At 41.2% G+C, this 25,374-nt stretch overlaps 1 protein-coding gene across 1 annotated transcript in view; it reads left to right on the plus strand.

The window, feature by feature from the left end:
• LOC141105655 (alpha-2-macroglobulin-like) overlaps nucleotides 1-25,374 on the plus strand; it is a 145,259-nt gene that overhangs the window by 7,094 nt on the left and 112,791 nt on the right. Inside the window, exons 2-7 of the mRNA XM_073595632.1 lie at nucleotides 5,099-5,282; nucleotides 5,678-5,870; nucleotides 11,412-11,464; nucleotides 18,501-18,521; nucleotides 21,358-21,511; nucleotides 23,816-23,900. Of these exons, the coding sequence (XP_073451733.1) occupies nucleotides 5,099-5,282; nucleotides 5,678-5,870; nucleotides 11,412-11,464; nucleotides 18,501-18,521; nucleotides 21,358-21,511; nucleotides 23,816-23,900 (690 nt within the window). The remainder of the gene's footprint in view (nucleotides 1-5,098; nucleotides 5,283-5,677; nucleotides 5,871-11,411; nucleotides 11,465-18,500; nucleotides 18,522-21,357; nucleotides 21,512-23,815; nucleotides 23,901-25,374) is intronic.

Here is a 25,374-nt window from a genome sequence, read left to right on the forward strand (position 1 = left end):
GTGCAATCATTTCTCAGGGACCATGAGGTGACCAGTGCAATCATTTCTCAGGGACTGTGACGTGACCAGTAAATCATTCATCAGTGACCGTGACGTGACCAGTAAATCATTCATCGGTGACCGTGAGGTGACCAGTGCAATCATTTCTCAGGGACCGTGAGGTGACCAGTGCAATCATTTCTCAGGGACCAAGAGGTGACCAGTGCAATCATTTCTCAGGGACCGTGAGGTGACCAGTGCAATCATTTCTCAGGGACCATGAGGTGACCAGTGCAATCATTTCTCAGGGACCGTGAGGTGACCAGTGCAATCATTTCTCAGGGACCGTGAGGTGACCAGTGCAATCATTTCTCAGGGACCGTGAGGTGACCAGTGCAATCATTTCTCAGGGACCATGAGGTGACCAGTGCAATCATTTCTCAGGGACCGTGAGGTGACCAGTGCAATCATTTCTCAGGGACCGTGAGGTGACCAGTGCAATCATTTCTCAGGGACCGTGAGGTGACCAGTGCAATCATTTCTCAGGGACTGTGAGGCGACCAGTGCAATCATTTCTCAGGGACCATGAGGTGACCAGTGCAATCATTTCTCAGGGACCATGAGGTGACCAGTGCAATCATTTCTCAGGGACCGTGAGGTGACCAGTGCAATCATTTCTCAGGGACCATGAGGTGACCAGTGCAATCATTTCTCAGGGACCATGAGGTGACCAGTGCAATCATTTCTCAGGGACCATGAGGTGACCAGTGCAATCATTTCTCAGTGACCGTGACGTGACCAGTAAATCATTCATCGGTGACCGTGACGTGACCAGTGCAATCATTTCTCAGGGACCATGAGGTGACCAGTGCAATCATTTCTCAGGGACCGTGAGGTGACCAGTGCAATCATTTCTCAGGGACCATGAGGTGACCAGTGCAATCATTTCTCAGGGACCGTGAGGTGACCAGTGCAATCATTTCTCAGGGACCCTGAGGTGACCAGTGCAATCATTTCTCAGGGACCATGAGGTGACCAGTGCAATCATTTCTCAGGGACCATGAGGTGACCAGTGCAATCATTTCTCAGGGACCATGAGGTGACCAGTGCAGCCTGCAGGACATTAATACAGCAGTTACTTGACTTCAGTGCAGGACATTTACCCCCCTCCCCCCACCCCCCACCATGCTGCATATTAGAGAACACAGACACCGAGACACAGTTAGTTTATATTCCTCAGTCTGGCCGTATGGGATCACTGAATCATCTCAGATTAATTTAGCTGTGTGTGGATGGAGTGTACTGCTGCATTCTTTTACTTACCTGTGAAACGGTCGTGAATGATCTTCTCTCAGTCTGAATCTGTCTCTGGCGCTCTGCAATACAGTTGGTTGGTTCCTCCTCCTCAGCGGCGCTGCCTGGCTCGGCTCCTCTTCGTTGCAGGCTCTCTCTCTCTGCAAGTCTCGACGCTTCTCCCTCCTCCGCCGAGTGACGTCACGCGGCTCACGCCGCTGGGATGGGGATGCGTCGGCCGGTGTTCTAGCTTCTGTGCAGCACCATGGACAGACACAGGAGCATGCCGGGGCCCCATAGCGACCGCAGGCCCCATAGCGACCGCTTGTGTCGCTATGGTGGTAGTTCCGCCACTGAGCGTGACAATATAAAAAAAACCCACAATATCTTTTACTTTTTGCTATAATAAATATCCCACATTTTTTTTCAAAAAAACTATATTTTTCCATAGTTTAGTCCGATATGTATTTTTCTACATATTTTTAGTAAGAAAAAAAAAAATCGCAATAAGCGTATATTGATTGGTTTGCGCAAAAGTTATAGCGTCTACAAAATAGGGGATAGATTTATGGCATTTTTATTATTATTTTTTTTTTTTACTAGTAATGGCAGCGATCTGTGATTTTTATCGGGACTGTGATATTGCAGCGGACAAATTGAACACTTATTGACACATTTTTGGGACCATTGACAACTATACAGCGATCAGTGCTATAAAAATGCACTGATTACTGTATAAATGTCACTGGCAGGGAAGGGGTTAACACTAGGGGGCGATCAAGGGGTTAACTGTGTTCCCTCTCTGTGTTCTAATTGAAGGGGGGATGGGGCTGTCTAGGAGGAGAGAGAGAGATCGGTGTTCATACTTAGTATGAACACACGATCTGCCTCCTCTCCCCTGAAAGAACCAGTTCCCTCTCTGTCACGAGCGATCGCGGGTGCCCGGCGGTCATCGCGCCCGCCGGGCACTAGCATCGGCTCCAGGCACACGCTGCGGGCGTGCACGTGCCCCTAGCGGCAAAAAGGAAAAGTGACGTAAGGTAGCGTCAATTTGCCCAGCCAAGCCAACCTGCCGCAGTAAAAATGCGGCGGCTGGTCCGAAAGTGGTTAAAGTAAAGATTAATGTTTATGTGAACCCTGACCTTGTAAAACAACCCATTCAGTTTAAAATAGAAATGCAAAGAAAAAACATTTATATACACAGTATAAGACTGGAGCACTCAGAATCTAGAGCAGCTGTGCATGGTAGCCAATCAGCTTCTAAGTTCAGCTTGTTCAATTTGACAGTAATGCCGTGTACACACGATCGGGATTTTGGTCGGATAAAGATATGACGGCTTTTCCGACGGAATTCCACTCAAGCTTGCCTTGCATACACACGGTCACACAAAAGTTCTCTGAACTTTCGGCCGTCAAGAACGCGGTGACGTACAACACTACGACGAGCTGAGAAAATGAAGTTCAATGCTGCCGAGCATACGTCGAATTGTTTCTGAGCATGCGCAGGAATTTTGCGCGTCGGAATTGCTACAAACGATCGCATTTTCGGATAGGAACTTTTTCCGAACGAAAAATTGAGAACATGCTTTCAATCTTTTGCTGGCTGGAATTCCGCCAGCAAAAGTCCGATGGAGCGTACACACGGTCGCATTTTCCGACCAAAAGCTCTCATCGGTCTTTTGCTGGCTGAATTTCCGATCGTGTGTACAGGGCCTTAGGCTCCATTCATACTTGTGCAACTTAGGATCCGACTTTGAGACCCAAAGTCACAGGACATGTGAAATACCATTTATCTCTATGAGAGCCGTTCCAATTGACACTACTGAACTCTGTGCGACTTCAGAAAGGGCTCTTGCACTACTTCGTTCCCACTTTGAGATGACTTCAATGACAGAGACCGTAAAAGTCTTATCAAAGTCACTTCAAAGTCACATTAAAGTTCAACTCCAAAGCTGCATTGAAAATCGCACAACTTAGTGTGAAACAAGCCTAAAACCTGGCTTCTTTCTATGCACAGCTGCCCCAGATTTTGCACGCTCCAGTTTTAGTAAACCAACACCACCCCCATAATCTCTGTTCTCATCTGCATATGGGGCTTAGAGGGGGCATGTCAGCAGGAGGCAGAGAAACAGAAGTACACTGATCTTCCCAGTGATGAGCTGTGCAGGGGGGAGGCGTGTCAGCACAAGTCTGGCCACTTGAGCAAAGTCAGGCTGCGCTCCCAAATACAATGCAAAGAAGCAAACTGACCACGCTGGGAAGGATGTGCTTCCATGTCCTAGCGTTGTCAGTTTGAAATAGGAAAGCAGGGGGACTGGCAGGATCACCAGGTATTTCACACAAAGGAAGCAATGCAAAGAGAACAGGATACTTTTTAACACAAGTACATGGTAATGTAGACACATATTAGGAATATGAAATGTTGGGGTAACATACGTTTTAAATATAGAACTCCATAAAGCCCCGTACACGCGATACGAGAAATCAGATAAGAAAATTCGTACAATGAGCTGTCTGCTGATTTTCAGATCGTTAGTACGGTGCTTTCGACAGCCAATTTAGCTTTTTCATCAGACAAAAGCTGGATGTGCAGACTATAAAAATTTTGTCGGATGTGAACTCCACGTCCGAATTTCATTTCATTAGTACAGTTTTCGTATGGAAAAAATCATAAGAGCAAGACTACCCATGCTCAGAAATGAAAAAAATACATACAAAACTATTCAACACATTACGTCACTTCTGACGTTGTATTCTGTCGTCCCAAAATGTTTGTATTGTCAGTAACCTCTTCACTTCCGACATGAGACTAGCAAGCCACAAAAATCAGACGTTCGGTCATCCAAAAATCTAAGCTTAAGGCTACTTACAGACTTTTGTCCATAGCTCACAACTGTCCCTGATTTCGATGGACTGTCCCTGATTTGGTGCAATGTCTCTCTGTCCCTCTTTCCTCCTCATTTGTCCCTCATTTTGGTCTGATCTATATAGTTGGATATAAAATGCACGTTTTATCTTTCAAAAAGTGTTTCCCAGTGCGAAACCTTTCATTCAATTTCTAATTTGCTGCATTTGTAAACTTCAAAAGCCAAAATAATGGAATAGTAATGGTAAATGAATGCAAAAAAAGTGTATTTTTTTGCAAACACTGTGTGGCAGAAAGTATTGCAACAACCGCCATTTTATTCTCCAGGGTGTTAGAAAAAAATATATAATGTTTGGGGGTTCTAAGTAATTTTCTAGCAAAAAAAAAATGTTTTTAACTTGTAAACACCAAATCTCCGAAAGAGGCTTGGTCCTTAAGTGGTTAAGTTATTAATTAGTTAAAATTTTTAGATTTTCGAAATTTTGGATTTTCATTCTTATTTTCAGATTTTAAAATTTTAGAATTTCCGGATTTTTGGCTTTTCGTATTTCGCATTTCCGAACTTTTCAATTTCTGAATTTTTGAATATTCGAATTTCCAAAGATTTCGGAAAAATTAATTAAATGGGTTTCGTTTTGTTCCAAATTTGTTTTTAACAGATTTCGACCAATTTGTTAATTGGGAGATATCAGAATTAACGAATTTGTTGAAATTTGTTAAAAACAAATTTGGAACAAAACGAATTGTCTATACAGTACAGCAAACTGCATTGTGGTGTGTGAAGAAGTCCTCAAATCTGTCTCCTTGCTCCTGTTTAGCTATCTGTGTCCCTATTGTATTGTGTTGGAACTAAGTACTTGAAAATGATATATTCTTTTGAGTGTACGGTTCAGGCAGTAGAAAGTCTAAAATTACAAATGACACCAATAATAATGCTTTGTCTTTTTTCTTCTTTTGTAGGCGCTATGCTTTTATCTTCCCTAGTTCACTTCAATCTGAACATCCCGAACTTGCATGCTTGCATATGGAGGGATTGCAAGGATTTGGCCAACTTCAAGTCTTTCTTATATCAAGAAGAAGTACCAAATTGTTGGTAGAGAGGACCTTCTCAGAGAATCCTGTATTCACCTGTCTTCCAATCATGGTATCTCAGCAGTTTTGTAGTTCTCATTGCGTTAAACCTATTTAGTTTGCTGACCCACAGCTTGAATTTCCTCCAAAATTCGAGCTGTGGGTGACCCTGTCATCCTCTCCCCCAAACGCCAATACCCCCACCACCACCACCTTTTTTTTTTATGTTTTATTGAACGAGCTGGTCCAAAAATTCTCAGCCAAATAGCTCTTGTATCCAATCAGATTCAAGCACTGTTCAATACTGAATACAGTAGCCGATATCTGATATTCCTCTATCAATGTTGCTTAGAGCAGATGGAGGATTTCATGATTTCATAATGTGTATGGCCAGCTGAAACTTGAGATACTTGTTCTGGATTTATTTCATACGTTTAGTAAAGTATATATATTTTCAACAAATTGCAGGTCCCACAGCTACCTGCAGATTATTCAGTGAACATGTACAGTCCTGAAAAAACAGAACTTCAAGTTATCATCAAGAATTCTGGGGAGAACATACGTGAAAATCGAACAGTAACACTGAAGCCAAAGAAGATGTTCGCTGCTCCACAAATCTTGATCCAGACTGACAAATCTGTATACAAGCCTGGACAGACTGGTAACACTAAGATTTGGAAGAGCTGGCATATACTGTACACTAGCTTTGTTTTGGCAACTGTGGCAACTTATAGGTGGCACTGATAGCTGGCACTGATGGGTGGCAGTGATGGGCACTGACTGGCACTGGTAGGTGACACTGATAGGCAGCACTGCTAGGTGGCACTGATGAGGCACTGATTGGCACCACTGGTGGACATTGATAGGTGGCACTGATTGCTGTCACTTATGTACTGGTGGGCACAGATTCGTGGCACTGTGGGCACTGATTCGTGGCACGGGCAGGTGGCACTAGCAGGCAGTATTGGTGGGCACATATGAGGCAGCTTTGCCTCTTCCTCTTCCGGACCGATGTCCCTTCAACAGAAACGATTACCGGTCTTCTGTTTACATCAAGTAATCAGCTGTCATTGGCTGACAGCTGATCACGTGGTAAGGGGCCAGGATCAACCCCTTACTCCGATCTGTGATCACCCGAGTCTCATTGACTCGGGTGATCACAGCACGCGCTGCGCGTGCCCTTCAAGGGGAGCGTGGCGAGCATGCGAAGGGGAGGATGTCTATTGACGGCCTCCTAGCAAAGCAGATCTGCACTGTTGCTGTCATTCGGCTATAGCACGGATCTGAAGGGGTTATTAAGCAGCCCACATTTATATGTGAATGTCCATGTGTTGGGTACAGTCCTAAGTGCAAACAATCCCATTCAGCAGAAAGTCCTCAATAGACTCCAAAGACCAATTGTGACAGTGTAGTGTGCCACAACACTCACCAGAAAATGAATGAAAACCAGAATATAATCATAAACTTGAGGGTCTAGAGCAGTGGTTCTCAACCCCTGTCCTCAGGACCCACTAACAGGCCAGATTTTAAATATTACCTTTGGGAGATGCAGACTAGAATACTGCAATCACTGAGCAGAAAATTATATCACCTATTAAATATTTCAGTTATCTTGCAAACCTGGCCTGTTAGTGGATCCTGAGGACAGAAGTTGAGAACCACTGGTCTAGAGTGATACACAGTGCTCCTTGTCACTGCTGGACGCTGTCCCTGGTGATAGATTGCAGCATAAACCCTGGAGCCCATCGGACACTCCAGAGCACACGGCTGCAGTCACAGATATCTAATACAGTGCTGGTCTCCCGTGAGGTTTACCTTGCTGTCCACAACCCTGGATAGGATGTCACCAAGCTCCAAGACATTGACACAAAACTCATAATGGCTTGTTATCTGGTGAGTGTATTGAATTGGTGAATGGATACCACAGATTAGGAGCACTGTGTATCACTCTGGCCCCTTAAGTTTATGATTTGCTGGCTTTCATTCATTTTCTGGTGAGTGTTGTGGCACACTACACTGTCACCATTGGTCTTTGGAGCCTATTGAGGACTTTCTGCCTAATAGGATTGTTTGTACTTGGAATGCTACCCAACACATAGACATTTTTTTATTATTGTGAAGCGCTGCTCTTTTTTTGTTATTTCATTGTTCATTGAAGGCTGTATATTTACCTTTATGGGTGCTAGCTGCTTATTGAATACCTTATCAGCGCTCACTTTTTCCACTTTATTTCTTTCCACATTTATATCTATTTGTTTTGAAGAACTGATTGAGGCCCCTGGTGCCCAACCTATAGTCTCTTTGGTATTTTATTGTGTGGCCCTCAGAGTCCCTGCAGACAGTAGTCTGTGTTTCCCTTACCTATCTGCTTATGTAAGCCAATGAATGAATAATATTCTTTATACTGGCTTGTGGGTTAGGTGCAGCGTTGGACAGTAAACACACAGAGTCCATGTTTGGCAGTAACAATGTATTGTAGAAAAGTTCAGCAAGTGAAATAGGCCCAGTGGGGAAATACACCTGACCGCAGCCACTTACAAGACAGCAGTGGACGAGCAATATGTAGAATGGAAGATGCCAACAGCATCTGCCACATGGAGCAGATTGTAGCCTGCTCAGTCCACACTTGCGGTCCTTCTTGGTCTACCTGATCTAGGTTTGGTATCAAGAGAACCCTGAATTTTTCACTTCTTAATGAGTGATTGAACAGTACTTAACTGGCAAATTTAAGGCTTTGGATATCTTTTTTCATATCCTTTTCCATCTTTATAAAGTTCTATTACCTTGTTATACAGGTCTTTTGGCAGTTCTTTTCTGCTCCCCATGGCTCAGTATCTAGTCTGCTCAGTGCATCCACATGAGAGCTAACAAACTCATTGACAATTTATACACAGACACTAATTGCAGTTTAAAAAGATTTAATTGCCATTTTAACCTGTGTTTGTCACCTTGTGTGTCTGTACCAAGGCCAAACATTCCAGGGAATGTAAACATTTGATCAGAGGAGCCAAACAACTATGTGATAATAAATGGCATCATATGATCACTATCCTTAACCACTTCCCGCCCGCCCAATGTCAAATGACGGATCCCGTTCTGGGTGCACATCATATGGCGGCGCCCAGGACATGGGGGCGCGGAGATCGCAGCTGTGTTCTAGCAACACGGCACGACCCCAATCTCCATAAAGAGCCGATCACGCAGCTACTTATGCATGTGTGTGGCGAGGAGAGCCGATCAGTGGCATCTCCTCGCAGGGAACACCAGGAAATGTAATCAGGGCACTGATCATAGTATTAGTGCCCATCAGTGATGCCAGTCACTGCTGCCTTTCAGTGCCCATCAGTGCTGCCCATCAAAGCCCATCAATGCCTCCCATCAGTGCTGCCCATAAGTGCTGCCAATCAGTGCCCATCAGTGCTGCCTATCCGTGCCCATCAGTGCCACCTATCCATGCCACCTATCAGCGCCCATCAGTTCCACCTATCAGTGCTCATCGGTGCCACCTATTAGTGCTCATCAGTGTCACCTATCAGCATATTAGTGCCACCTAATCGGTGCCCATAAGTGCCACCTCATCAGTGCCCATAAGTGCCATCTCATCAGTGCAGCCTATCAGTGCCCATCAGTTCTGCCTATCAGTGCCCATCAGTGCCATCTATCAGTGCTCATCAGTGTCACCTATCAGCATATTAGTGCCTCCTCATCAGTGCCACCTAATCAGAGCCCATAAGTGCTGCCTCATCAGTGCCCATAAGTGCCACCTCATCAGTGCCCATAAGTGCCACCTCATCAGTGCAGCCTATCAGTGCCCATCAGTGAAGGAGAAAAAATACTTATTTACAAAATTTACTGGAGAGGAACTAAGAAAAAACTTTTTTCTTTCAAAGTTTTTTTTTTATAAAAAATGAAAAACCCAGCAGTGATTAAACACCACCAAAAGAAAGCTCTATTTGTGTGAAGAAAATTATTGAAAGTTACATAGTTACATAGTTGGTGAGGTTGAAAAAAGACACAATAAAGTCCAATAAATGAACTTGGGTACAGTGTTGCATGACCGCGCAATTGTCATTCAAAGTGTGACAGCGCTGAAGTCTACAAAATGGCCTGGGCAGGAAGGGGGGTGAAAGTGCCCTGTAGGTACGTGGTTAAATAAAAGACAGTTTTTTGGCATGACCATTCATATTTTCAATACCAGCGCCAAAATGTCAAGATTTTTACCAAGGTATGCAAACTTTTGAGCACAACTGTACATGGTGCCTCCTGATTCTTCCCCTTCAGTCCCCTACTAATACACTATATACATATTGCATCATGCACTGGTGTGTGTTGTGTTTTTATTTTTGTAAAACCTTCATATATTCGACTATATGCACAACAATACATTGTGACCCCGCATTGTATCACTTTGGTAAACATGTGCACAACTATGACCATTGGACGGTGTGGTGTGCCACTCAGGATCAGCTGATTCGGGGAATGGTGTGAGATATGGAAGTATCCGCTGCTACGGGAGTGCTGGCGGGGGATTGGAGCCCGTCCTGGCTTCTAAGGCAGCTGGAGAGAGAAAGGAAGGGATCCCCGATGCCGCACAACCACGCAAGTGTTCAATGGTAGAACGGCAACCTCAGCCTAGGCTTCCGCCAGGCCACGCCCCCAACACATTTTGCCACGCCCCTCTGAGCTTAATTGCCCCCCCTGATTAACCTCTTCAGCCCCAGAAGATTTTAACCCCTTCCTGACCAGAGCACTTTTTGCGATTCAGCACTGCGTTGCTTTAACTGACAATTACGCAGCCGTGTGACATTACACCCAAACAAAATTGACGTCCTTTTTTCCCACAAATAGAGCTTTCTTTTGGTGGTATTTGACCACCTCTGTGGTTTTTATTTTTTGCACTATAAACAAAAATAGAGCGATAATTTTGAAAAAAAAAAAAAGCAATATTTTTTACTTTTTGCTATAATAAATTTCCCCTGAAAAAAAAAAATGTCCTCAGTTTAGGCCGATATGTATTATTCTACATACTTTTGGTAAAAAAAAAACAAAAAAACGCAATAATCGTATATTGATTGGTTTGCGCAAAAGTTATAGCATCTACAAAATAGGGGATAGTTTTATGGCATTTTTATTATTAATTGTTTTTTTATTAGTAATGGCGGCGATCTGCGATTTTTATCGTGACTGCGTCATTATGGCGGACACATCAGACACTTTTACACTATTTTGGGACCATTGTCATTTATACAGCGATCAGTGCTATAAAAATGCACTGATTACTGTGCAAATGACACTGGCAGGGAAGGGGTTAAACACTAGGAGGTGATCAAGGGGTTAAGTGTGTCCTAGGGAGTGATTCTAACTTGGGGGGGATGGGCTACCACTGACATGACAGCAAGCACTGCTCCCGATGACAGGGAGTAGTAGATCCCTGTCCTGTCACTAGGCAGAACAGGGAAATGCCTTGTTTACATAGGCATCTCCCCATTCTGCGGCTCCGTGACATGATCGCGGGACACCGGCAGACATCGAGCCCGCGGGCACAATCACGCTGTACACGGTGGGCGCATGCACCCACTAGCCCCGCCAATTAAAGGGGACGTACATGTACGCTCATTTGCCCACCACTGCCATTGTGCCGACGTATATCGGGCGGTGGAGCAAAACACATTAGGGTGTACCCTAACGGGAGCCTAGGCTGAGGTTGTGGTTCTACCATTGAACACTTGCGTGGATATGCAGCATCGGGGATCCCTTCCTTTCCTACTCTCCATGTGCGCAACTATCACACGACATGCAAATTCAGTAGCACCAACTTTTTATTATATCATTACTCTGCGTCAAACATTGTATGGTTTGAGGGGGTCTTTAACTAACTCTGAAAGCTCTAAGGAAATATTATAAAAAAAAATAAAAATGGCAAGGCCATTCTTTGAGTAAAAGAGTAAAGAAGTGCCATGAGCTGTGAATGTGAATGACCCATAATAACCAACCAGATCACACATTACAAAAGCTAAATAATTGAAGAATAATTTTTCACTAGCTGTCATGGATTATGACACTTTGTACAATGCTGTTTGCCTTCATGAATAAGTCTAATTGAATTTGCCAAATAATTTATCAAAAAATGTATGGAACTGTTCCATGGACAGTAATATAATACTCATTATTCAGTTAAAATAATCATCTTTTATTCTCTTAGTGAAATTTCGAATCGTCTCGTTGAATGCAAACTTCGAACCTGCGGATACTAAGGTGAGTTGGAAAACCAGGTGTTGGAATAGGGTAAATGAGAATCACAGCTGCAGGTAATGTGCATATACAGTGCTTTGAAAAAGTATTCATACCCCTTGACATTTTTTCACATTTTGTCATGTTGCAACCAAAAACGTAAATGTATTTTATTGGAATTTTATGTGATAGACCAACACAAAGTGGCACATTGTTGTGAATTGGAAGGAAAATGATAAATGTTTTTCAAAAGTTTTTACAAATAAATATGTGAAAAGTGTGGCGTGCATTTGTCTGATAACCCCTAACTAAAATCTAGCGGAACAAATTGCCTTCAGAAGTCACCTAATTAGTAAATAGAATCCACCTGTGTGAAATTTAATCTCAGTATGAATACAGCTGTTCTGTGAAGCCCTCAGAGGTTTGTTAGAGAACCTTAGTGAACAAACAGCATCTTGAAGGCCAAGGAACACACCAGACAGGTCAGGGATAAAGTTGTGGAGAAGTTTAAAGCAGGGTTAGGTTATAACAAAATATCCCAAGCTTTGAACATCTCACGGAGCTCTGTTCAATCCATCATCTGAAAAATGGAAAGAGTATGGCACAACTGCAAACCTACCAAGACATGGCCATCCACCTAAACCGACAGGCTGGACAAGAAAAGCATTAATCAAAGAAGCAGCCAAGAGGCCCATGGTAACTCTGGAGGAGCTGCAGAGATCCACAGCTCAGGTGGGAGAATCTGTCCACAGGACAACTATTAGTTGTGCTCTCCACAAATCTGGCCTTTACGGAAGAGCCGCAAGAAGAAAGTCATTGTTGAAAGAAAGCCATAAGACGTCCTGTTTGCAGTTTGCGAGAAGCCATGTGGGGGATACAAACACGCGGAAGAAGGTGCTCTGGTCAGATGAGACCAAAACGGAACTTTCTGGCAAAACGCTATGTGTGGCGTAAAAATAACACTGCACATCACCCTGAACACACCATCACCACCATGAAACATGGTGGTGGCAGCATCATGTTGTGGGGATGCTTTTCTTCAGCATGAACAGGGAAGCTGGTCAGAGTTGCTGGGAAGATGGATGAAGGCAAATACAGGGTAATCTTAGAAGAAAACCTGTTAGAGTCTGCAAAAGACTTGATACTGAGGCGGAGGTTCACCTTCCAGTAGGACAACGACCCTAAACATACAGCCAGAGCTACAATGGAATGGTTTAGATCAAAGCATATTCATGTGTGTCAATGTCCAGATCTAAATCCAATTCACAATCTGTGGCAAGACTTGAAAATTGCAGTTCACAGATGCTCTCCATCCAATCTGACAGAGCTTGAGATATTTTGCAAAGAAGAATGGGCAAAAATGTCCCTCTCTAGATGTGCAAAGCTGGTAGAGACATCCCCAAAAAGACTTGTAGCTGTAATTGCAGTGAAAGGTGGTTCTACAAAGTATTGACTCAGGGGGGCTGAATACAAATGCACACCACACTTTTCACATATTTATTTGTAAAAAAATCTGAAAATAATTTATCATTTTCCTTCCACTTCACAATTATGTGCCTCTTTGTGTTGGTCTATCACAAAAATTCCCAATAAAATACATTTACGTTTTTGGTTGTAACATGACAAAATGTGGACAATTTCAAGGAGTATGAATATTTTTTCAAGGCACTGTAGATATAAAATATATTGAACTGTTTACCAGAGCAGCTGCTTCTTTAGGATAATATGTCTGTGCCTAGAGGATAAAATCTTCTTCTCTATCATTTTCCGATACAAGAATTGGTGGTGACCCTTTCTTTGAGTGATGGAAATCAGAAGCATGACATTGATATACAGCTATAATATCGCAGAAACAGCAGGTCATCAGTTAGTCTGCATTTCTATTCTCATCCAATTGTTATGGTTTGCTAGCAAATATAAATTTACAGGTGTAGCAGAATTGGTTGACTGGGCCACCATTATAAAGTGGATAGCAGTCCAGGAGAGTCAGTGCTTGTTATTTCTCATGTTTACATAGCATCATTAAATTACACAGGGCTTTACAGTGTACAGAGACCCGTTCACATAATTCACTGTCCTCCAATGAAGCTCACAATCTAATGTTCCTACCAACTCATATATTAGAGCCAATATAAGAGGAACTCAGTTAGGTCAGTAGTATGTTTTTTCAATTGTAGGAAGACAATAAAACACTAGACATGTGCAATTCGTTTAGTTCCGAATTCCGAATTTGTTTTTTAATCACTTCCATCACTCAAAGAAAGGGTCACCAGCTATTTCAATTCTTGTATAGGAAAATGATAGAGAAGAAGATTATATCCTCTAGGCACAAACATCTTATCCTATAGAAGCAGCTGATCTAGTTAACAGTTCATTATATTTTATATCTACATTGCCTGGGCCATTCTAGCACATGAATATGCTTTGATCTAAACCATTCCGAAATTTCCAAATTTTTCAATTTCTGAAATTACGAATTTACAAATTTTGAATTTACGAATTTCGCATTTCCGAATTTACAAAATACGAATTTCCGAATTTTGAATTTCTGAATTTTCAAATTTCCAAAATTTCGAATTTCTGAATTTCTGAATTTTCAAATTACGAATTTCGAATTTTTGAGTTTTCAAATTTCCAAATTTGGAATTTTCGAGTTTCTGAATTTTCGAATTTCGAATTTCTGGATTTTCAAATTTCAAATTTCTGAATTTTCAAATTCCGAATTTCCGAATTTTGAATTTCTGGATTTTCAAATTTCCAAATTTTTGAGTTTCTGAATTTCCGAATTTTCCATTTTCTAATTTTCGGAATTTGAAAATTTGGAAATTCAAAAATTTGAAAATCGGAAAATCTAAAAAAAAAAAAAAAAAAGAAAATTAGTAAAATTTGAAATAATAACTATTAAATTATAGGTATTGGAATTTCCTTTCAAATTTGGCTGTTTGTGAATGTAACGAGTATGAATTTATCCAAAGTTACGAATTATCTGAAATAACGAATGCTGCATCTAAACAAATGGAACTTAACAAACTAATAATAATAAATAACAATAATAATAATAATAATAAAACCTTTTTATTATTATTATTTATTATTAATTTGTTCCATTCCATTTGTTTAGATGCGGCATTCATTATTTCAGATAATTCGTAACTTCAGATAATGTATTCATTACATTCACAAACAGCCAAATGTGAAAGGAGATTCCAATACCTATAATTTAATAGATATTTCAAATTTTACTAATTTTCTTTCTTTTTTTCAGATTTTTGAATTTTTGGATTTTCAAATTTTTTGAATTTCCGAATTTTCGAATTCAGAAAATTCAGAAATTTGTAATTAGAAAATTTGGAAATTCGGAAATCGGAAAATTTTAAATTCAGAAATTTGAACATTCGAAATTTGGAAATCCGAAAAATCGAAATTCGGAAATTCAAAAATTCAAAAATTCGGAAATTCGGAAATTCGGAAATCCAAATTTTCGGATTTCCGAATCTTCAAATTTCTGAATTTCCGAAAAAAGCAAAAAAACAAATAAAATTAAAACAAACACATTTTTTTTCAGTGCACATGTCTATAAAACACATTTATACAAACATCAGCCTATCTGGTAAGGGGTCCTGTCACCCGTTAACATGCATATGTACCAATAGGCTCTACTAGAAGCTTCACCAAACTTCTCCAGCTAATACGAAATTCCAATGGTAGGAAGGCATTGGAGGACACTTGTACAATCATCAAAAGCACATGAACATAAGGCACTGTGTGGGGTTTGAACCCAGAATTTAATGAAAGGAGTACCAAGTTGAATCTTTGAATTGCATATCTGGTAAGGGGTCTTGTCACCCCTTTACATGGGCATGTCTCAAGAGTCTCACCTATACATCAGAAACTGTGCCTAGTTGTCATCATCCATCAACACTGTAATTATAAATGTGATTTACAAGACTCCTGTCCACTAGGGCCTCTCCAGGCATCGTTTATATTACCACCAATTTAATTGGGCTCTGGCCCCTTTACAACTTCAGGTCACTCACGCGATGGTGTTCATGTTAAAAGAGAACATTCCATGGTGCAGTAGTTAAAACTGGGCTTATTTGTTGAATAAAAATTGCATCTACAATATACAAATATTTTCAAATGCCACAATGAAAGTTAAAATACCGGGATAAGCTCACTTCTACGTCACTTCCGATCCGCGGCTTCCTCCGACACGCCCTACGCGTTACGTCACGACCATGTGACTTCATGAGAGGGGACAACAAAGTTATGTGGGTCTTTATGAGCACTAAAGAAACAACGTGTTGATGAAGAGTGTTTTTTCTATTGCTAAACATTTATGTTTATAAATTCAATGACACCTACAGTATGTATTGTTATTATGACCATATAACAAAATTGATGGAGTAATATACAAGTGGTAATGTGTTTCTTTTGGATTGCACAGTGATAACAAGATAGGATTGGTTTTATTTTATTTTTATATTTTTTGTCAAATTTTTTCACATACTTCACAAGCCGGTAAGCAGCACAGGACTTCTGTCTTAATTTATTGTCTACTTAATTGTGGGAACACATTCTCTGTGTTTGCAGAGGTGTTTTATTTTAGTGTATTATATTATAGTTTATTTAATCATTATTCATGCACACTGAGTGACTGGTAGCGCAAGAGTTCACACTGGTTTAAATGTCTCAAGAGTCTTCACCAAACATGTCCAGCAGATAAGAAGCTCTGAGGCGGACCCAAAGAATACTAGTTGGAACTGCTTTGAAAAAGTATTCATACCCCTTGAAATTTTCCACATTTTGTCATGTTACAACCAAAAATATAAATGTATTTTATTGGGATTTTATGGAAAGTGGAAGGAAAATGATAAATGGTTTTCAGATTGTTTACAAATAAATATGTGAAAAGTGTGGTGTGCATTTGTATTCAGCCCCCTGAATCAATACTTTGTAGAACTGCCTTTCACTGCAATTACAGCTGCCAGTATTTTGGCAGGGGGATGTCTCTACCAGCTTTGCACATCTAGAGAGGGACATTTTTGCATATTCTTCTGTGCAAAATAGCTCAAGCTCTGTCAGATTGGATATACAGTGTCTGTAAACAGCAATTTTCAAGTCTTGCCACAGATTCTCAATTGGATTTAAGTCTGGACTTTGACTGGGCCATTCTAACACATGAATATGCTTTGGTCTAAACCAGGGGTCTCCAAACTTTCTAGGCAAAAGGGACAGTTTTCTGTTCCTCAGACTTGAGGGGGGCCGAGCTGTGGTCATTGGGGAAAGAAAAGGTCCCGAAGACAGTGGGGAAAAAAACAATGCCCCATCGTTAGTATCAGTAGGAGAAATTGTGTCCCATCGTGGGGGTCAATTGGAGGAATAGTGTCCCATCATTGGGGTCAGTGGGACGAATTGTGCCACAATGTTAGTGTCAGTGGGAGGAATTGTGCCCCTTCATTCGTGTCAGTGGAAAGGGGGTGGGTGGGGGGAATTATGCCCCATTGTTGGTATCTGTGGATGGAACAGTGCCTCAAGGGCCAGATAAAAAAAAGGAAAGGGCTGCATGGGGCCCCAGGGCTGCAGTTTGGAGACCACTGGTCTAAGCCATTCCATTTTAGCTCTGGCTGTATGTTTAGGGTCATTGTCCTGCTGGAAGGTGAACCTCCGCCCTAGTCTCAAGTCTTTTGCAGACTCTAACAGGTTTTCTTTTAAGGTTGCCCTGTATTTGGCTCAATCCATCTTCCCATCAACTCTGACCAGCTTCCCTGTCACTGCTAAAGAAAAGCATCCCCACAACATGGTGCTGCCCCCACCATGTTTCACAGTGGGGATGATGTGTTTAGTGTTAGTTTCATGACACACATAGCGTTTTACTTTTTGGCCAAAAAGTTACATATGGGTCTCATCTGACCAGGACACCTTCTTCCACATGTTTGCTGTGTCCCCCACATGGCTTCTCACAAACTGCAAACGGAAATTCTTATGGCTTTCTTTTAACAATGGCTTTCCTCTTTCCACTCTTCCATAAAGGCCAGATTTGTGGAGAGCACGACTAATAGTTGTCCTGTGGACAGATTCTCCCACCTGGCTGAGCTGTGGATCTCTGCAGCTCCTCCAGAGTTACCATGGGACTCTTGGCTCTTCTCTGATGAATGCTCTCCTTGCCCAGCCTGTCAGTTTAGGTGGACGGCCATGTCTTGGTAGGTTTTCATTTGTGCCATACTCTTTCCATTTTTTGGATGTGGGATTGAACAGTGCTCCGTGAGATGTTCAAAGCTTGAGATGTTTTTTATAACCTAACCCTGCTCTAAACTTCTCCACAACTTTATCCCTGACCTGTCTGGTGTGTTCCTTGGTCTTCATGATGCTGTTTGTTCAGGTTCTCTAACAGACCTCTGAGGGCTTCACAGAACAGCTGTATTTATACTGAGAATAAATTACACACAGGTGGACCCTATTAACTATTTAGGTGACTTTTGAAGGCAATTGGTTCCACTAGATTTTAGTTAGGGGTATCAGATTAAAGGGGGATAAATACAAATGCACGACGCACTTTTCAGATATTTTTTAGATATTTATTTGCAAAAAACATTTTGAAAACCATTTATCATTTTACTTCCACTTCACAATTAGGTGGCACTTTGTGTTGGTCCATCACAAAAAATCCTAATAAAATACATTTACGTTTTTGGTGTTAAAACAACAAAATTGTGGAACAATTTAAGGGGTATGAATACTTTTTCAAGGCACTGTATATCTTGTTGCTGGCCTGCCATTATCCATTATTTTGCCTTATCCATTGAAGAGCTGAAACCAATGGCTGAGCAAAGAGAAGTATTGCTTGGCCTTCTTCATGAACCACACAAGGTAAAGTATGGAAATAAATTAATGTTTTAAATCTAGAAAAAGAAAATGGAATAGTTCCTTTGGCAATACAGACAATGTTCCTTTAATATTCTAGGCTTATAACGAAATTTTGCTCAAACTCTGAAAACCTACAATATATGGTGCAAGCGTCGGTCACTAATTATTCTTTGTTTTCTTTTTTTCCCTTTAGCTAGCCTTGGTAGAATTACAGGTAAGATATATGACAAACACATAATTATTTGACAACTCTCTCCTCCTATCAGCATGCTTCTTGTCAGCAAATGAACTGATTAGCTCCTTGTGCTGATTTTTTCCCCACACACTACAGCCTCTAGACATGCGCAATTCGTTTAGTTCCGAATTCCTTTTTCGCTGAAATTCGAGGAATTAGTTCATTCGGAAACATTCCAATTAACGAAAACCCTTTAACAAATTTTTTCTGAAAAATTCGAAAGAACGAAAATCCGAAATTCGAAAGAACCAAAATCTAAAATCCAAAAATAAGAATGAAAATTCAAAAGAATTAAAATAAGAACGAAAATCCAAAAACTTGAAAATCCAAAAATCCAAAATAATAACTAACTGATAATAACTATTAATAACTATTAAATTATAGGTATTGGAATTTCCTTTCAAATTTGGGTGTTAGTGAAGGTAACAAATGAATAATAAGAGTCATTTTAAAAAATGTATTGTTATTATTAATTATTATTAATTCTTTACATTCCATTCGTTTAGATGCGGCATTCGTTATTTCAGATAATTCGGAACTTCGAATAAATTTGTATTTGTTATGTTCATAACTTCGTATTCATTAACATTGTGTTAACCCACCTAACACAATAATAGGTGAAAGTGTTTTGTAGTACATGGAGATGAGCTCATATCTGTTCTCTCCTCCTGTCAGCATATAAACTGATTAGCTCCTTGTGCTGATTTTTTCCCTGCACACTCCAGCCACTAGACATGTGCAATTCATTTCGAATTTGTTTTTCAATGAAATTCGACAAATTTGTTCATGCGGAAATCTTCTAATTAACGAAAACCCTTTAACAAATTTTTCCGAAAATTCGAAAGAGCGAAAATCCGAAAATTCTAAAATAAGAACGAAAATTCAAAAACCCGAAAATTTGAAAATCCAAAATAATAACTAGCTAATAATAACTATTACTAACTATTAATTATAGGTATTGAATTTATTTTTAATTTTCAAATTTGGCTATTAGTGAACATAAAGAATACGACTTTATCCAAAGTTACAAATTATCCGAAATAACGAATGCCGCATCTAAACAAATGCAACGTAACAAATTATTATTATTATTATTCATTATTTTTAATTTATTACATTACATTAGTTTAGATGTGGCATTCGTTATTTTGGATAATTCGTAACTTCAGATAAATTCGTATTCATTACATTCACTAACAACACAGGGGTGAAGCCACAGCCGGGCATTTTTTAGTTTGTGTTATAATAAATATCCCAAAATTTTAAAAAAATTATAATTTTCTTCATTAGTTTATGCAAATATGTATTGTTTTACATATTTTGTTAAAAAATAGCAAAAAGCGTATATTGATTGGTTTGCGCAAAAGTTATAGCGTCTACCATATAGGGGATAGATTTATGGCATTTTTATTATTCTTTTTTTTTTTTTTACTAGTAATGATGGTGATCAGCAATTTTTAGTGGGACTGCGACATTGCGGCGGACAGATCAGACACTTTTGACACTTTTTTGGTTCCAGTGACGTTTATACATTGATCAGAGCTAAAAATAACTACTGATTTTTGTAAAAATGACACTGGCAGGGAAGGGGTTAACAATAGGGGGCGATCAAGGGGTTAAATGTGTTCCCTCGTGTGTGTTCTAACTGTGGGGGGAGGGGACTGCCTGGAGGAGGAGACCGTTTGCTGTTCCTAATCTTTAGGAGCAGCAGATCTGTCTCTCCTCCCTTGACAGAACGGAGATCTGTCTGTTTACATTGATCTCCATTCCGTCTCTGTCAGGCGCATCGCAACCGCTGGCCGCATGCAACGGCTCCAGAATCGCGCCACGGGCCCTAGAGCTCCATGACGGCGATTCGCCCAGGGGAGCCAACCTGCCGCAGTATAAGGGCTGGTCCTTAAGTGGTTAATGTTGAAAAATGTAAGGTAATGCATTTGGGTGTCAAAAATACGAGCGCAAGTTACTGGCTGGGGAGAGAGCCTCTGGGGGAATCTAGGATGGAAAAGGACCTGGAGGTCCTAGTAGATGATAGGCTCAGCAATGGCATGCAATGCCAAACTGCTGCAAGCAAAGCCAATAGAATATTAGCATGCATTAAAAAGGGAATTCACTCCAGAGATAAAACAATAATTCTCCCGCTCTACAAGACTCTGGTCCGGCCGCACCTGGAGTATGCTGTCCAGTTCTGGGCACCAGTCCTCAAGAGGGATGTGCTGGAACTGGTGAGAATCCAGAGGAGGGCAACAAAGCTAATTAAGGGGCTGGAGGACCTCAGCTATGGGGGTAAGACTACAAGCATTGATTTTTTTCTCTCTGGAGAGGAGACGCTTGAGAGGGGATATGATATCAATGTATAAATACCGTACTGGTGACCCTAGCATAGAGAGAAAATACTATTCGGCGAAAGGGAATTTTAAAAAGATAAGCGGTCATTTGCTAAAGCTGGAAGAGAAGCGGTTTAACCTTAAACTGCATAGAGGGTTCTTTACTGTAAGAGCCTTAAGGATGTGGAATTCTCTTCCACAAGCAGTGGTATAAGCAGGGAGCATCAACAGTTTAAAAAAACTATTAGACAGGCACCTCAACGACCACAACATACAGGGATATACAATGTACTATTGACAAAAACACACACATACACATCATTATTATTATTATTATTATTATTATTATTATTATTATTATTATACAGGTTTTATATAGCGCCAACAGTTTGCGCAGCGATGTCTTTTTTTCAACTTCACCAACTCTGTAACTATGTAACTATGATATTGTTAAAGATTTTTTCCAATTTGGGTGACTCATTGCCTTTCAGGATCCAAAACTCAACAGGATTGGTCAATGGTTGGATGTGAAACTTAATCAGGGAATGGCTGACCTATCATATCCTCTGTCTTCTGAACCACAGTTAGGGGAATATTCTATTATAGTGGAGAGCAAAATCCACATGTTCAGCGTGGAGGAATATGGTGAGAAACCACATTTAAACAAAGTTGATACAAGCATGTATTTTGGGCAATACATTAAATGGTCGTCATGCACATCTATATAACCAGATATAATAAGTAAATAATTGGACATAAAAGAGTCCAGGCCCTTGGCTGGATATTTCAAACAGGGATAGAATCTAAAATAAATCACAATAGAGCAATAAGTTCAATGGTGCTCATCAGATGCACATTTCTGAATATTACCGACAAAAGCATGATAAAGACACTCTACTGTCGCGTACACACGATCGGAATTCTCATCGGAAAAAGATATGATGTTTGAATTCCGCTCAAGCTTGCCTTGCATACTCACGTAAAAGTTCACTGAAATTCCGACCGTCAAGAACGCGGTGACGTACAACACTACGACGAGCCGAGAAAATGAAGTTCAATGCTTCCGAGCATGCGTCGAATTGTTTCCGAGCATGCGTAGGAATTTTGCACGTCGGAATTGCTACAGACGATCGCGTTTTCGGATAGGAACTTTTTCCTGACCGAAAAATTAAGAACATGCTCTCAATCTTTTGCTGGCTGGAATTCGGCCAGCAAAAGTCAGATGCAGCATACACATGGTCGCATTTTCTGACGAAAAGCTCTCATTGGTCTTTTGCTGGCCAAATTTCCGATCGTGTGTACGTAGCATATCAGTTTTTCTTGGATTACCACACACTTTCTTAAGACCCAGTTGAGATTGAATTGTATCTTTGGAAGAGTGTTTTGCCTTCAGTCAAAGTGAGTCACAAAAAAGAGAAAAAAGACTCAGTCGAGGGAATTAATGACTGGGTGGGAAATTTACACTGGGTATGTGTAAATATACTATATTACCAAAAGTATTGCGACGCCCGCCTTTACATGCACATGAACTTTAATGGCATCCCAGTCTTAGTCCGAAGGGTTTAATATTGAGTTGGTCCACCCTTTGCAGCTATAACAACTTCAACTCTTTTGGGAAGTTTTAGGAGTGTGTCTATGGGAATGTTTGAGCAATCTTCCAGAAGCGCATATTTGAGGTCAGGCACTGATGTTGGAGAGAAGGCTTGGCTCGCAGTCTGTGCTCCTATTCATCCCAAAGGTGTTCTATCGGGTTGAGGTCAGGACTGTGCAGGCCAGTCAAGTTCTTCCACCCCAAACTTGCACATCCATGTCTTCATGGACCTTGCTTTATGCACTGGTCCTAATTATCTGGTGGAGGGGGGGATTTTGGTGTTGGGTTGTTTTTCAGGGGTTAGGCTTGGCCCCTTAGTTCCAGTGGAGGGAACTCTTAAGGCGTCAGCATACCAATTTCATGCTCCCAACTTTGTGGGAACTGTTTGGGGATGGCCCCTTCCTGTTCCAACAAGACTGTGCACAAGGCAAGGTTCAAAGAGACATGAATGAGTGAGTTTGGGGTGGAGCAACTTGACTGTCCTTACCTCAACCCGATAGAACACCTTTGGGATAAATTAGAGTGCAGACTGCGAGCCAGGCCTTCTCTCCAACATCAGTGCCTGACCTTTAAAAATGTGTTTCTGGAAGAATGGTCAAACATTCCCATAGAGACACTCCTAAACCTTGTGGACAGCCTTCCCAGAAGAGTTGAAGCTGTTATAGTTGCAAAGGATTGGCCAACTCAATATTGATCCCTACGGACTAAGACTGGGATGGCATTAAAGTACATGTGCGTGTAAAGTCAGGTGTCCCAATACTTTTGGTAGTATAGCATATGTGGATAGGTAAAGCTTACCTTACAGGAAGAAGGCGGTCAGAAAGTTGAGGGGTTGAGTCATAGGGCTGACTTTGAAGAGGTTGCCTTTTGGTAAGAAATTGCAAAGATTTCTGCTGAGCTTAAAATTGTCCCGCCCACTCATCTCTTCCTTTGTTATTTATTAGTTCTTACATAAATATTCATCATGGCAAGCAAGATGGTAAGGGGTCTTTGGCATTTACAGACTGTAAGGTGATTTCAGTAAAAAGGGGAAACATCTCAGGGGATGTCAAGGTTTTGTAAGCGGTTTTAAGACTGTTGAGGTGTGGCTGAGGACCAGATTTTTCTATCTAAAGAATATTGGGACCAAAGACCTCCTTCTTGTTAATTGGAATTGTTAATATTTGTAATTTAAATGATTGTAGAATGATTTATTGTTTGAATTATTGGCTACTGTGGCCAATTAAACCCAATACCAAAAACGTATTTTATTTTATTTGAGGAACTTCCTTGATGAGTCCCGTGAATATGAGCATCATTTCCAAATTGTCTCGGAAAATACCCTTCAGCACCTTATTTAATGCCTTTTTCCTTCACAGTGCTTCCAAGATTTGAGGTCATCTTTGAGCTCCCACAGTTTCTCCTGACCAACAAGGAAACATTCCCCGTTAAAATATGTGCCAGGTGAGGCTTGAATTCTAATCACTAAATAAAATTACATTTTAGAGTTAAATTTAGGAATAAGCAGATAATCTGTACATTTAGGAATGAGATTCCATACTTATTTTTTACTACATCACAATGTTCTGTATCAAATGTTTCTTTATGCATTCACACATCTTCTTAGTCCCAGTCTGGCCAGTCAGTACAGTCACCTGCTGATTTAGCACCATCCACATGCAACTTAACTCTTCAATAAAACACAGAATCCAATGCAATTTTACTTCAGTTAAATGCAGTACAAAGGTTGTTTTTCCAGTCTTTTGAAGCATTAGAAGACAATGCCTCTCCTGAGCCCTGTATTTGTGAAGTACTATAACTGACTGAGGGATAAAACAGGGATCGTTTAGCTAGAACTGAGCTAACTAGCACTAGACGGGGGGGGGGGGGGGGGGGGCAGAGGGAGGAGATACCAAATCACATAAGTAAACCAAGTGTAGTGGCCCTACTAGACCATTACTAGATGTCAGCATACTACACAATAGTAACCTGCTGCTGTTTAATGTAACACAGAACAAATACATATAAGTGGGACAGAACACACAAATTCCACCAGACAATACTGTGTCCTAATAAGATTATATATTTATTTACAGCATTGCCATGCCAGGGAATAATTATGACCCAGAATTCTCAATCAGGTGGGTTGAGGGGCTCCAGGGATCTGGCTTTTCAGGTTCCTCAGTGTGTGGTAAAATTTGTTTTGGGACCTGGAGCCTGGAGATTTCAAAGTGATCCGGAAGGGATGGAATCTCCAATCGTGGGTCCAAGTTTTGTTAACAGCCAGCACACTAATTGGTTGGGTGTGTGAGACTGGTTTCCTCAATGCTCCCCACCTTCCTTTCCCAGTTAGACCCCTTTCACACTGGGGCGGTGCGCTTGCAGGATGGGAAAAAAAAGTCCTGCAAGCAGCATCTTTGGGGTGGTGCGGGAGCGGTATTTCTTTGTCCCCTAGCAGGGCGCTTCTAACCCCCGCTAGCGGCCCAAAAGAGCCGCTGTAACAGCGGTAAATCGCCGCTAAAAAAAGCTTTACTGCTAATGCTGGCACCGCCCCAGTGTTAAAGTACCCTTGACCACTTCCGGACTGCCCCCCCCCCGTCGTTATACGTCGGTATTTGAAGGAGGATATCGTTGTTATGGCAGCAGCTAGCTGCCATAACCCCGGTATCCTCGCCTTCAGTGAGCGGTGCAGTTTAAGATAAAAGTGGTCTCTGCGGCGGATTCGGATCCACAAGATCACTTTTATCGGCCCCCCTCCTGCCGCGATCCGGTGCCCTCCGCCACTTGTCGGAGCCGTCGGCAGCGGCGGAGGCGATCGCGTCTGTCCCCTGCCTGGGTATGGAGACGAGTGAGGGGAAGATGGCCCCCACCCGTCTCCATTACAGTGCAGGGCATAAGTGATGTCAAAACGTGACTTCCGCCCATAGCTCTTAAAAGG

Source organism: Aquarana catesbeiana, linkage group LG08 (assembly GCF_042186555.1).
Source record: "Aquarana catesbeiana isolate 2022-GZ linkage group LG08, ASM4218655v1, whole genome shotgun sequence".
Lineage (NCBI taxonomy): Eukaryota > Metazoa > Chordata > Amphibia > Anura > Ranidae > Aquarana > Aquarana catesbeiana.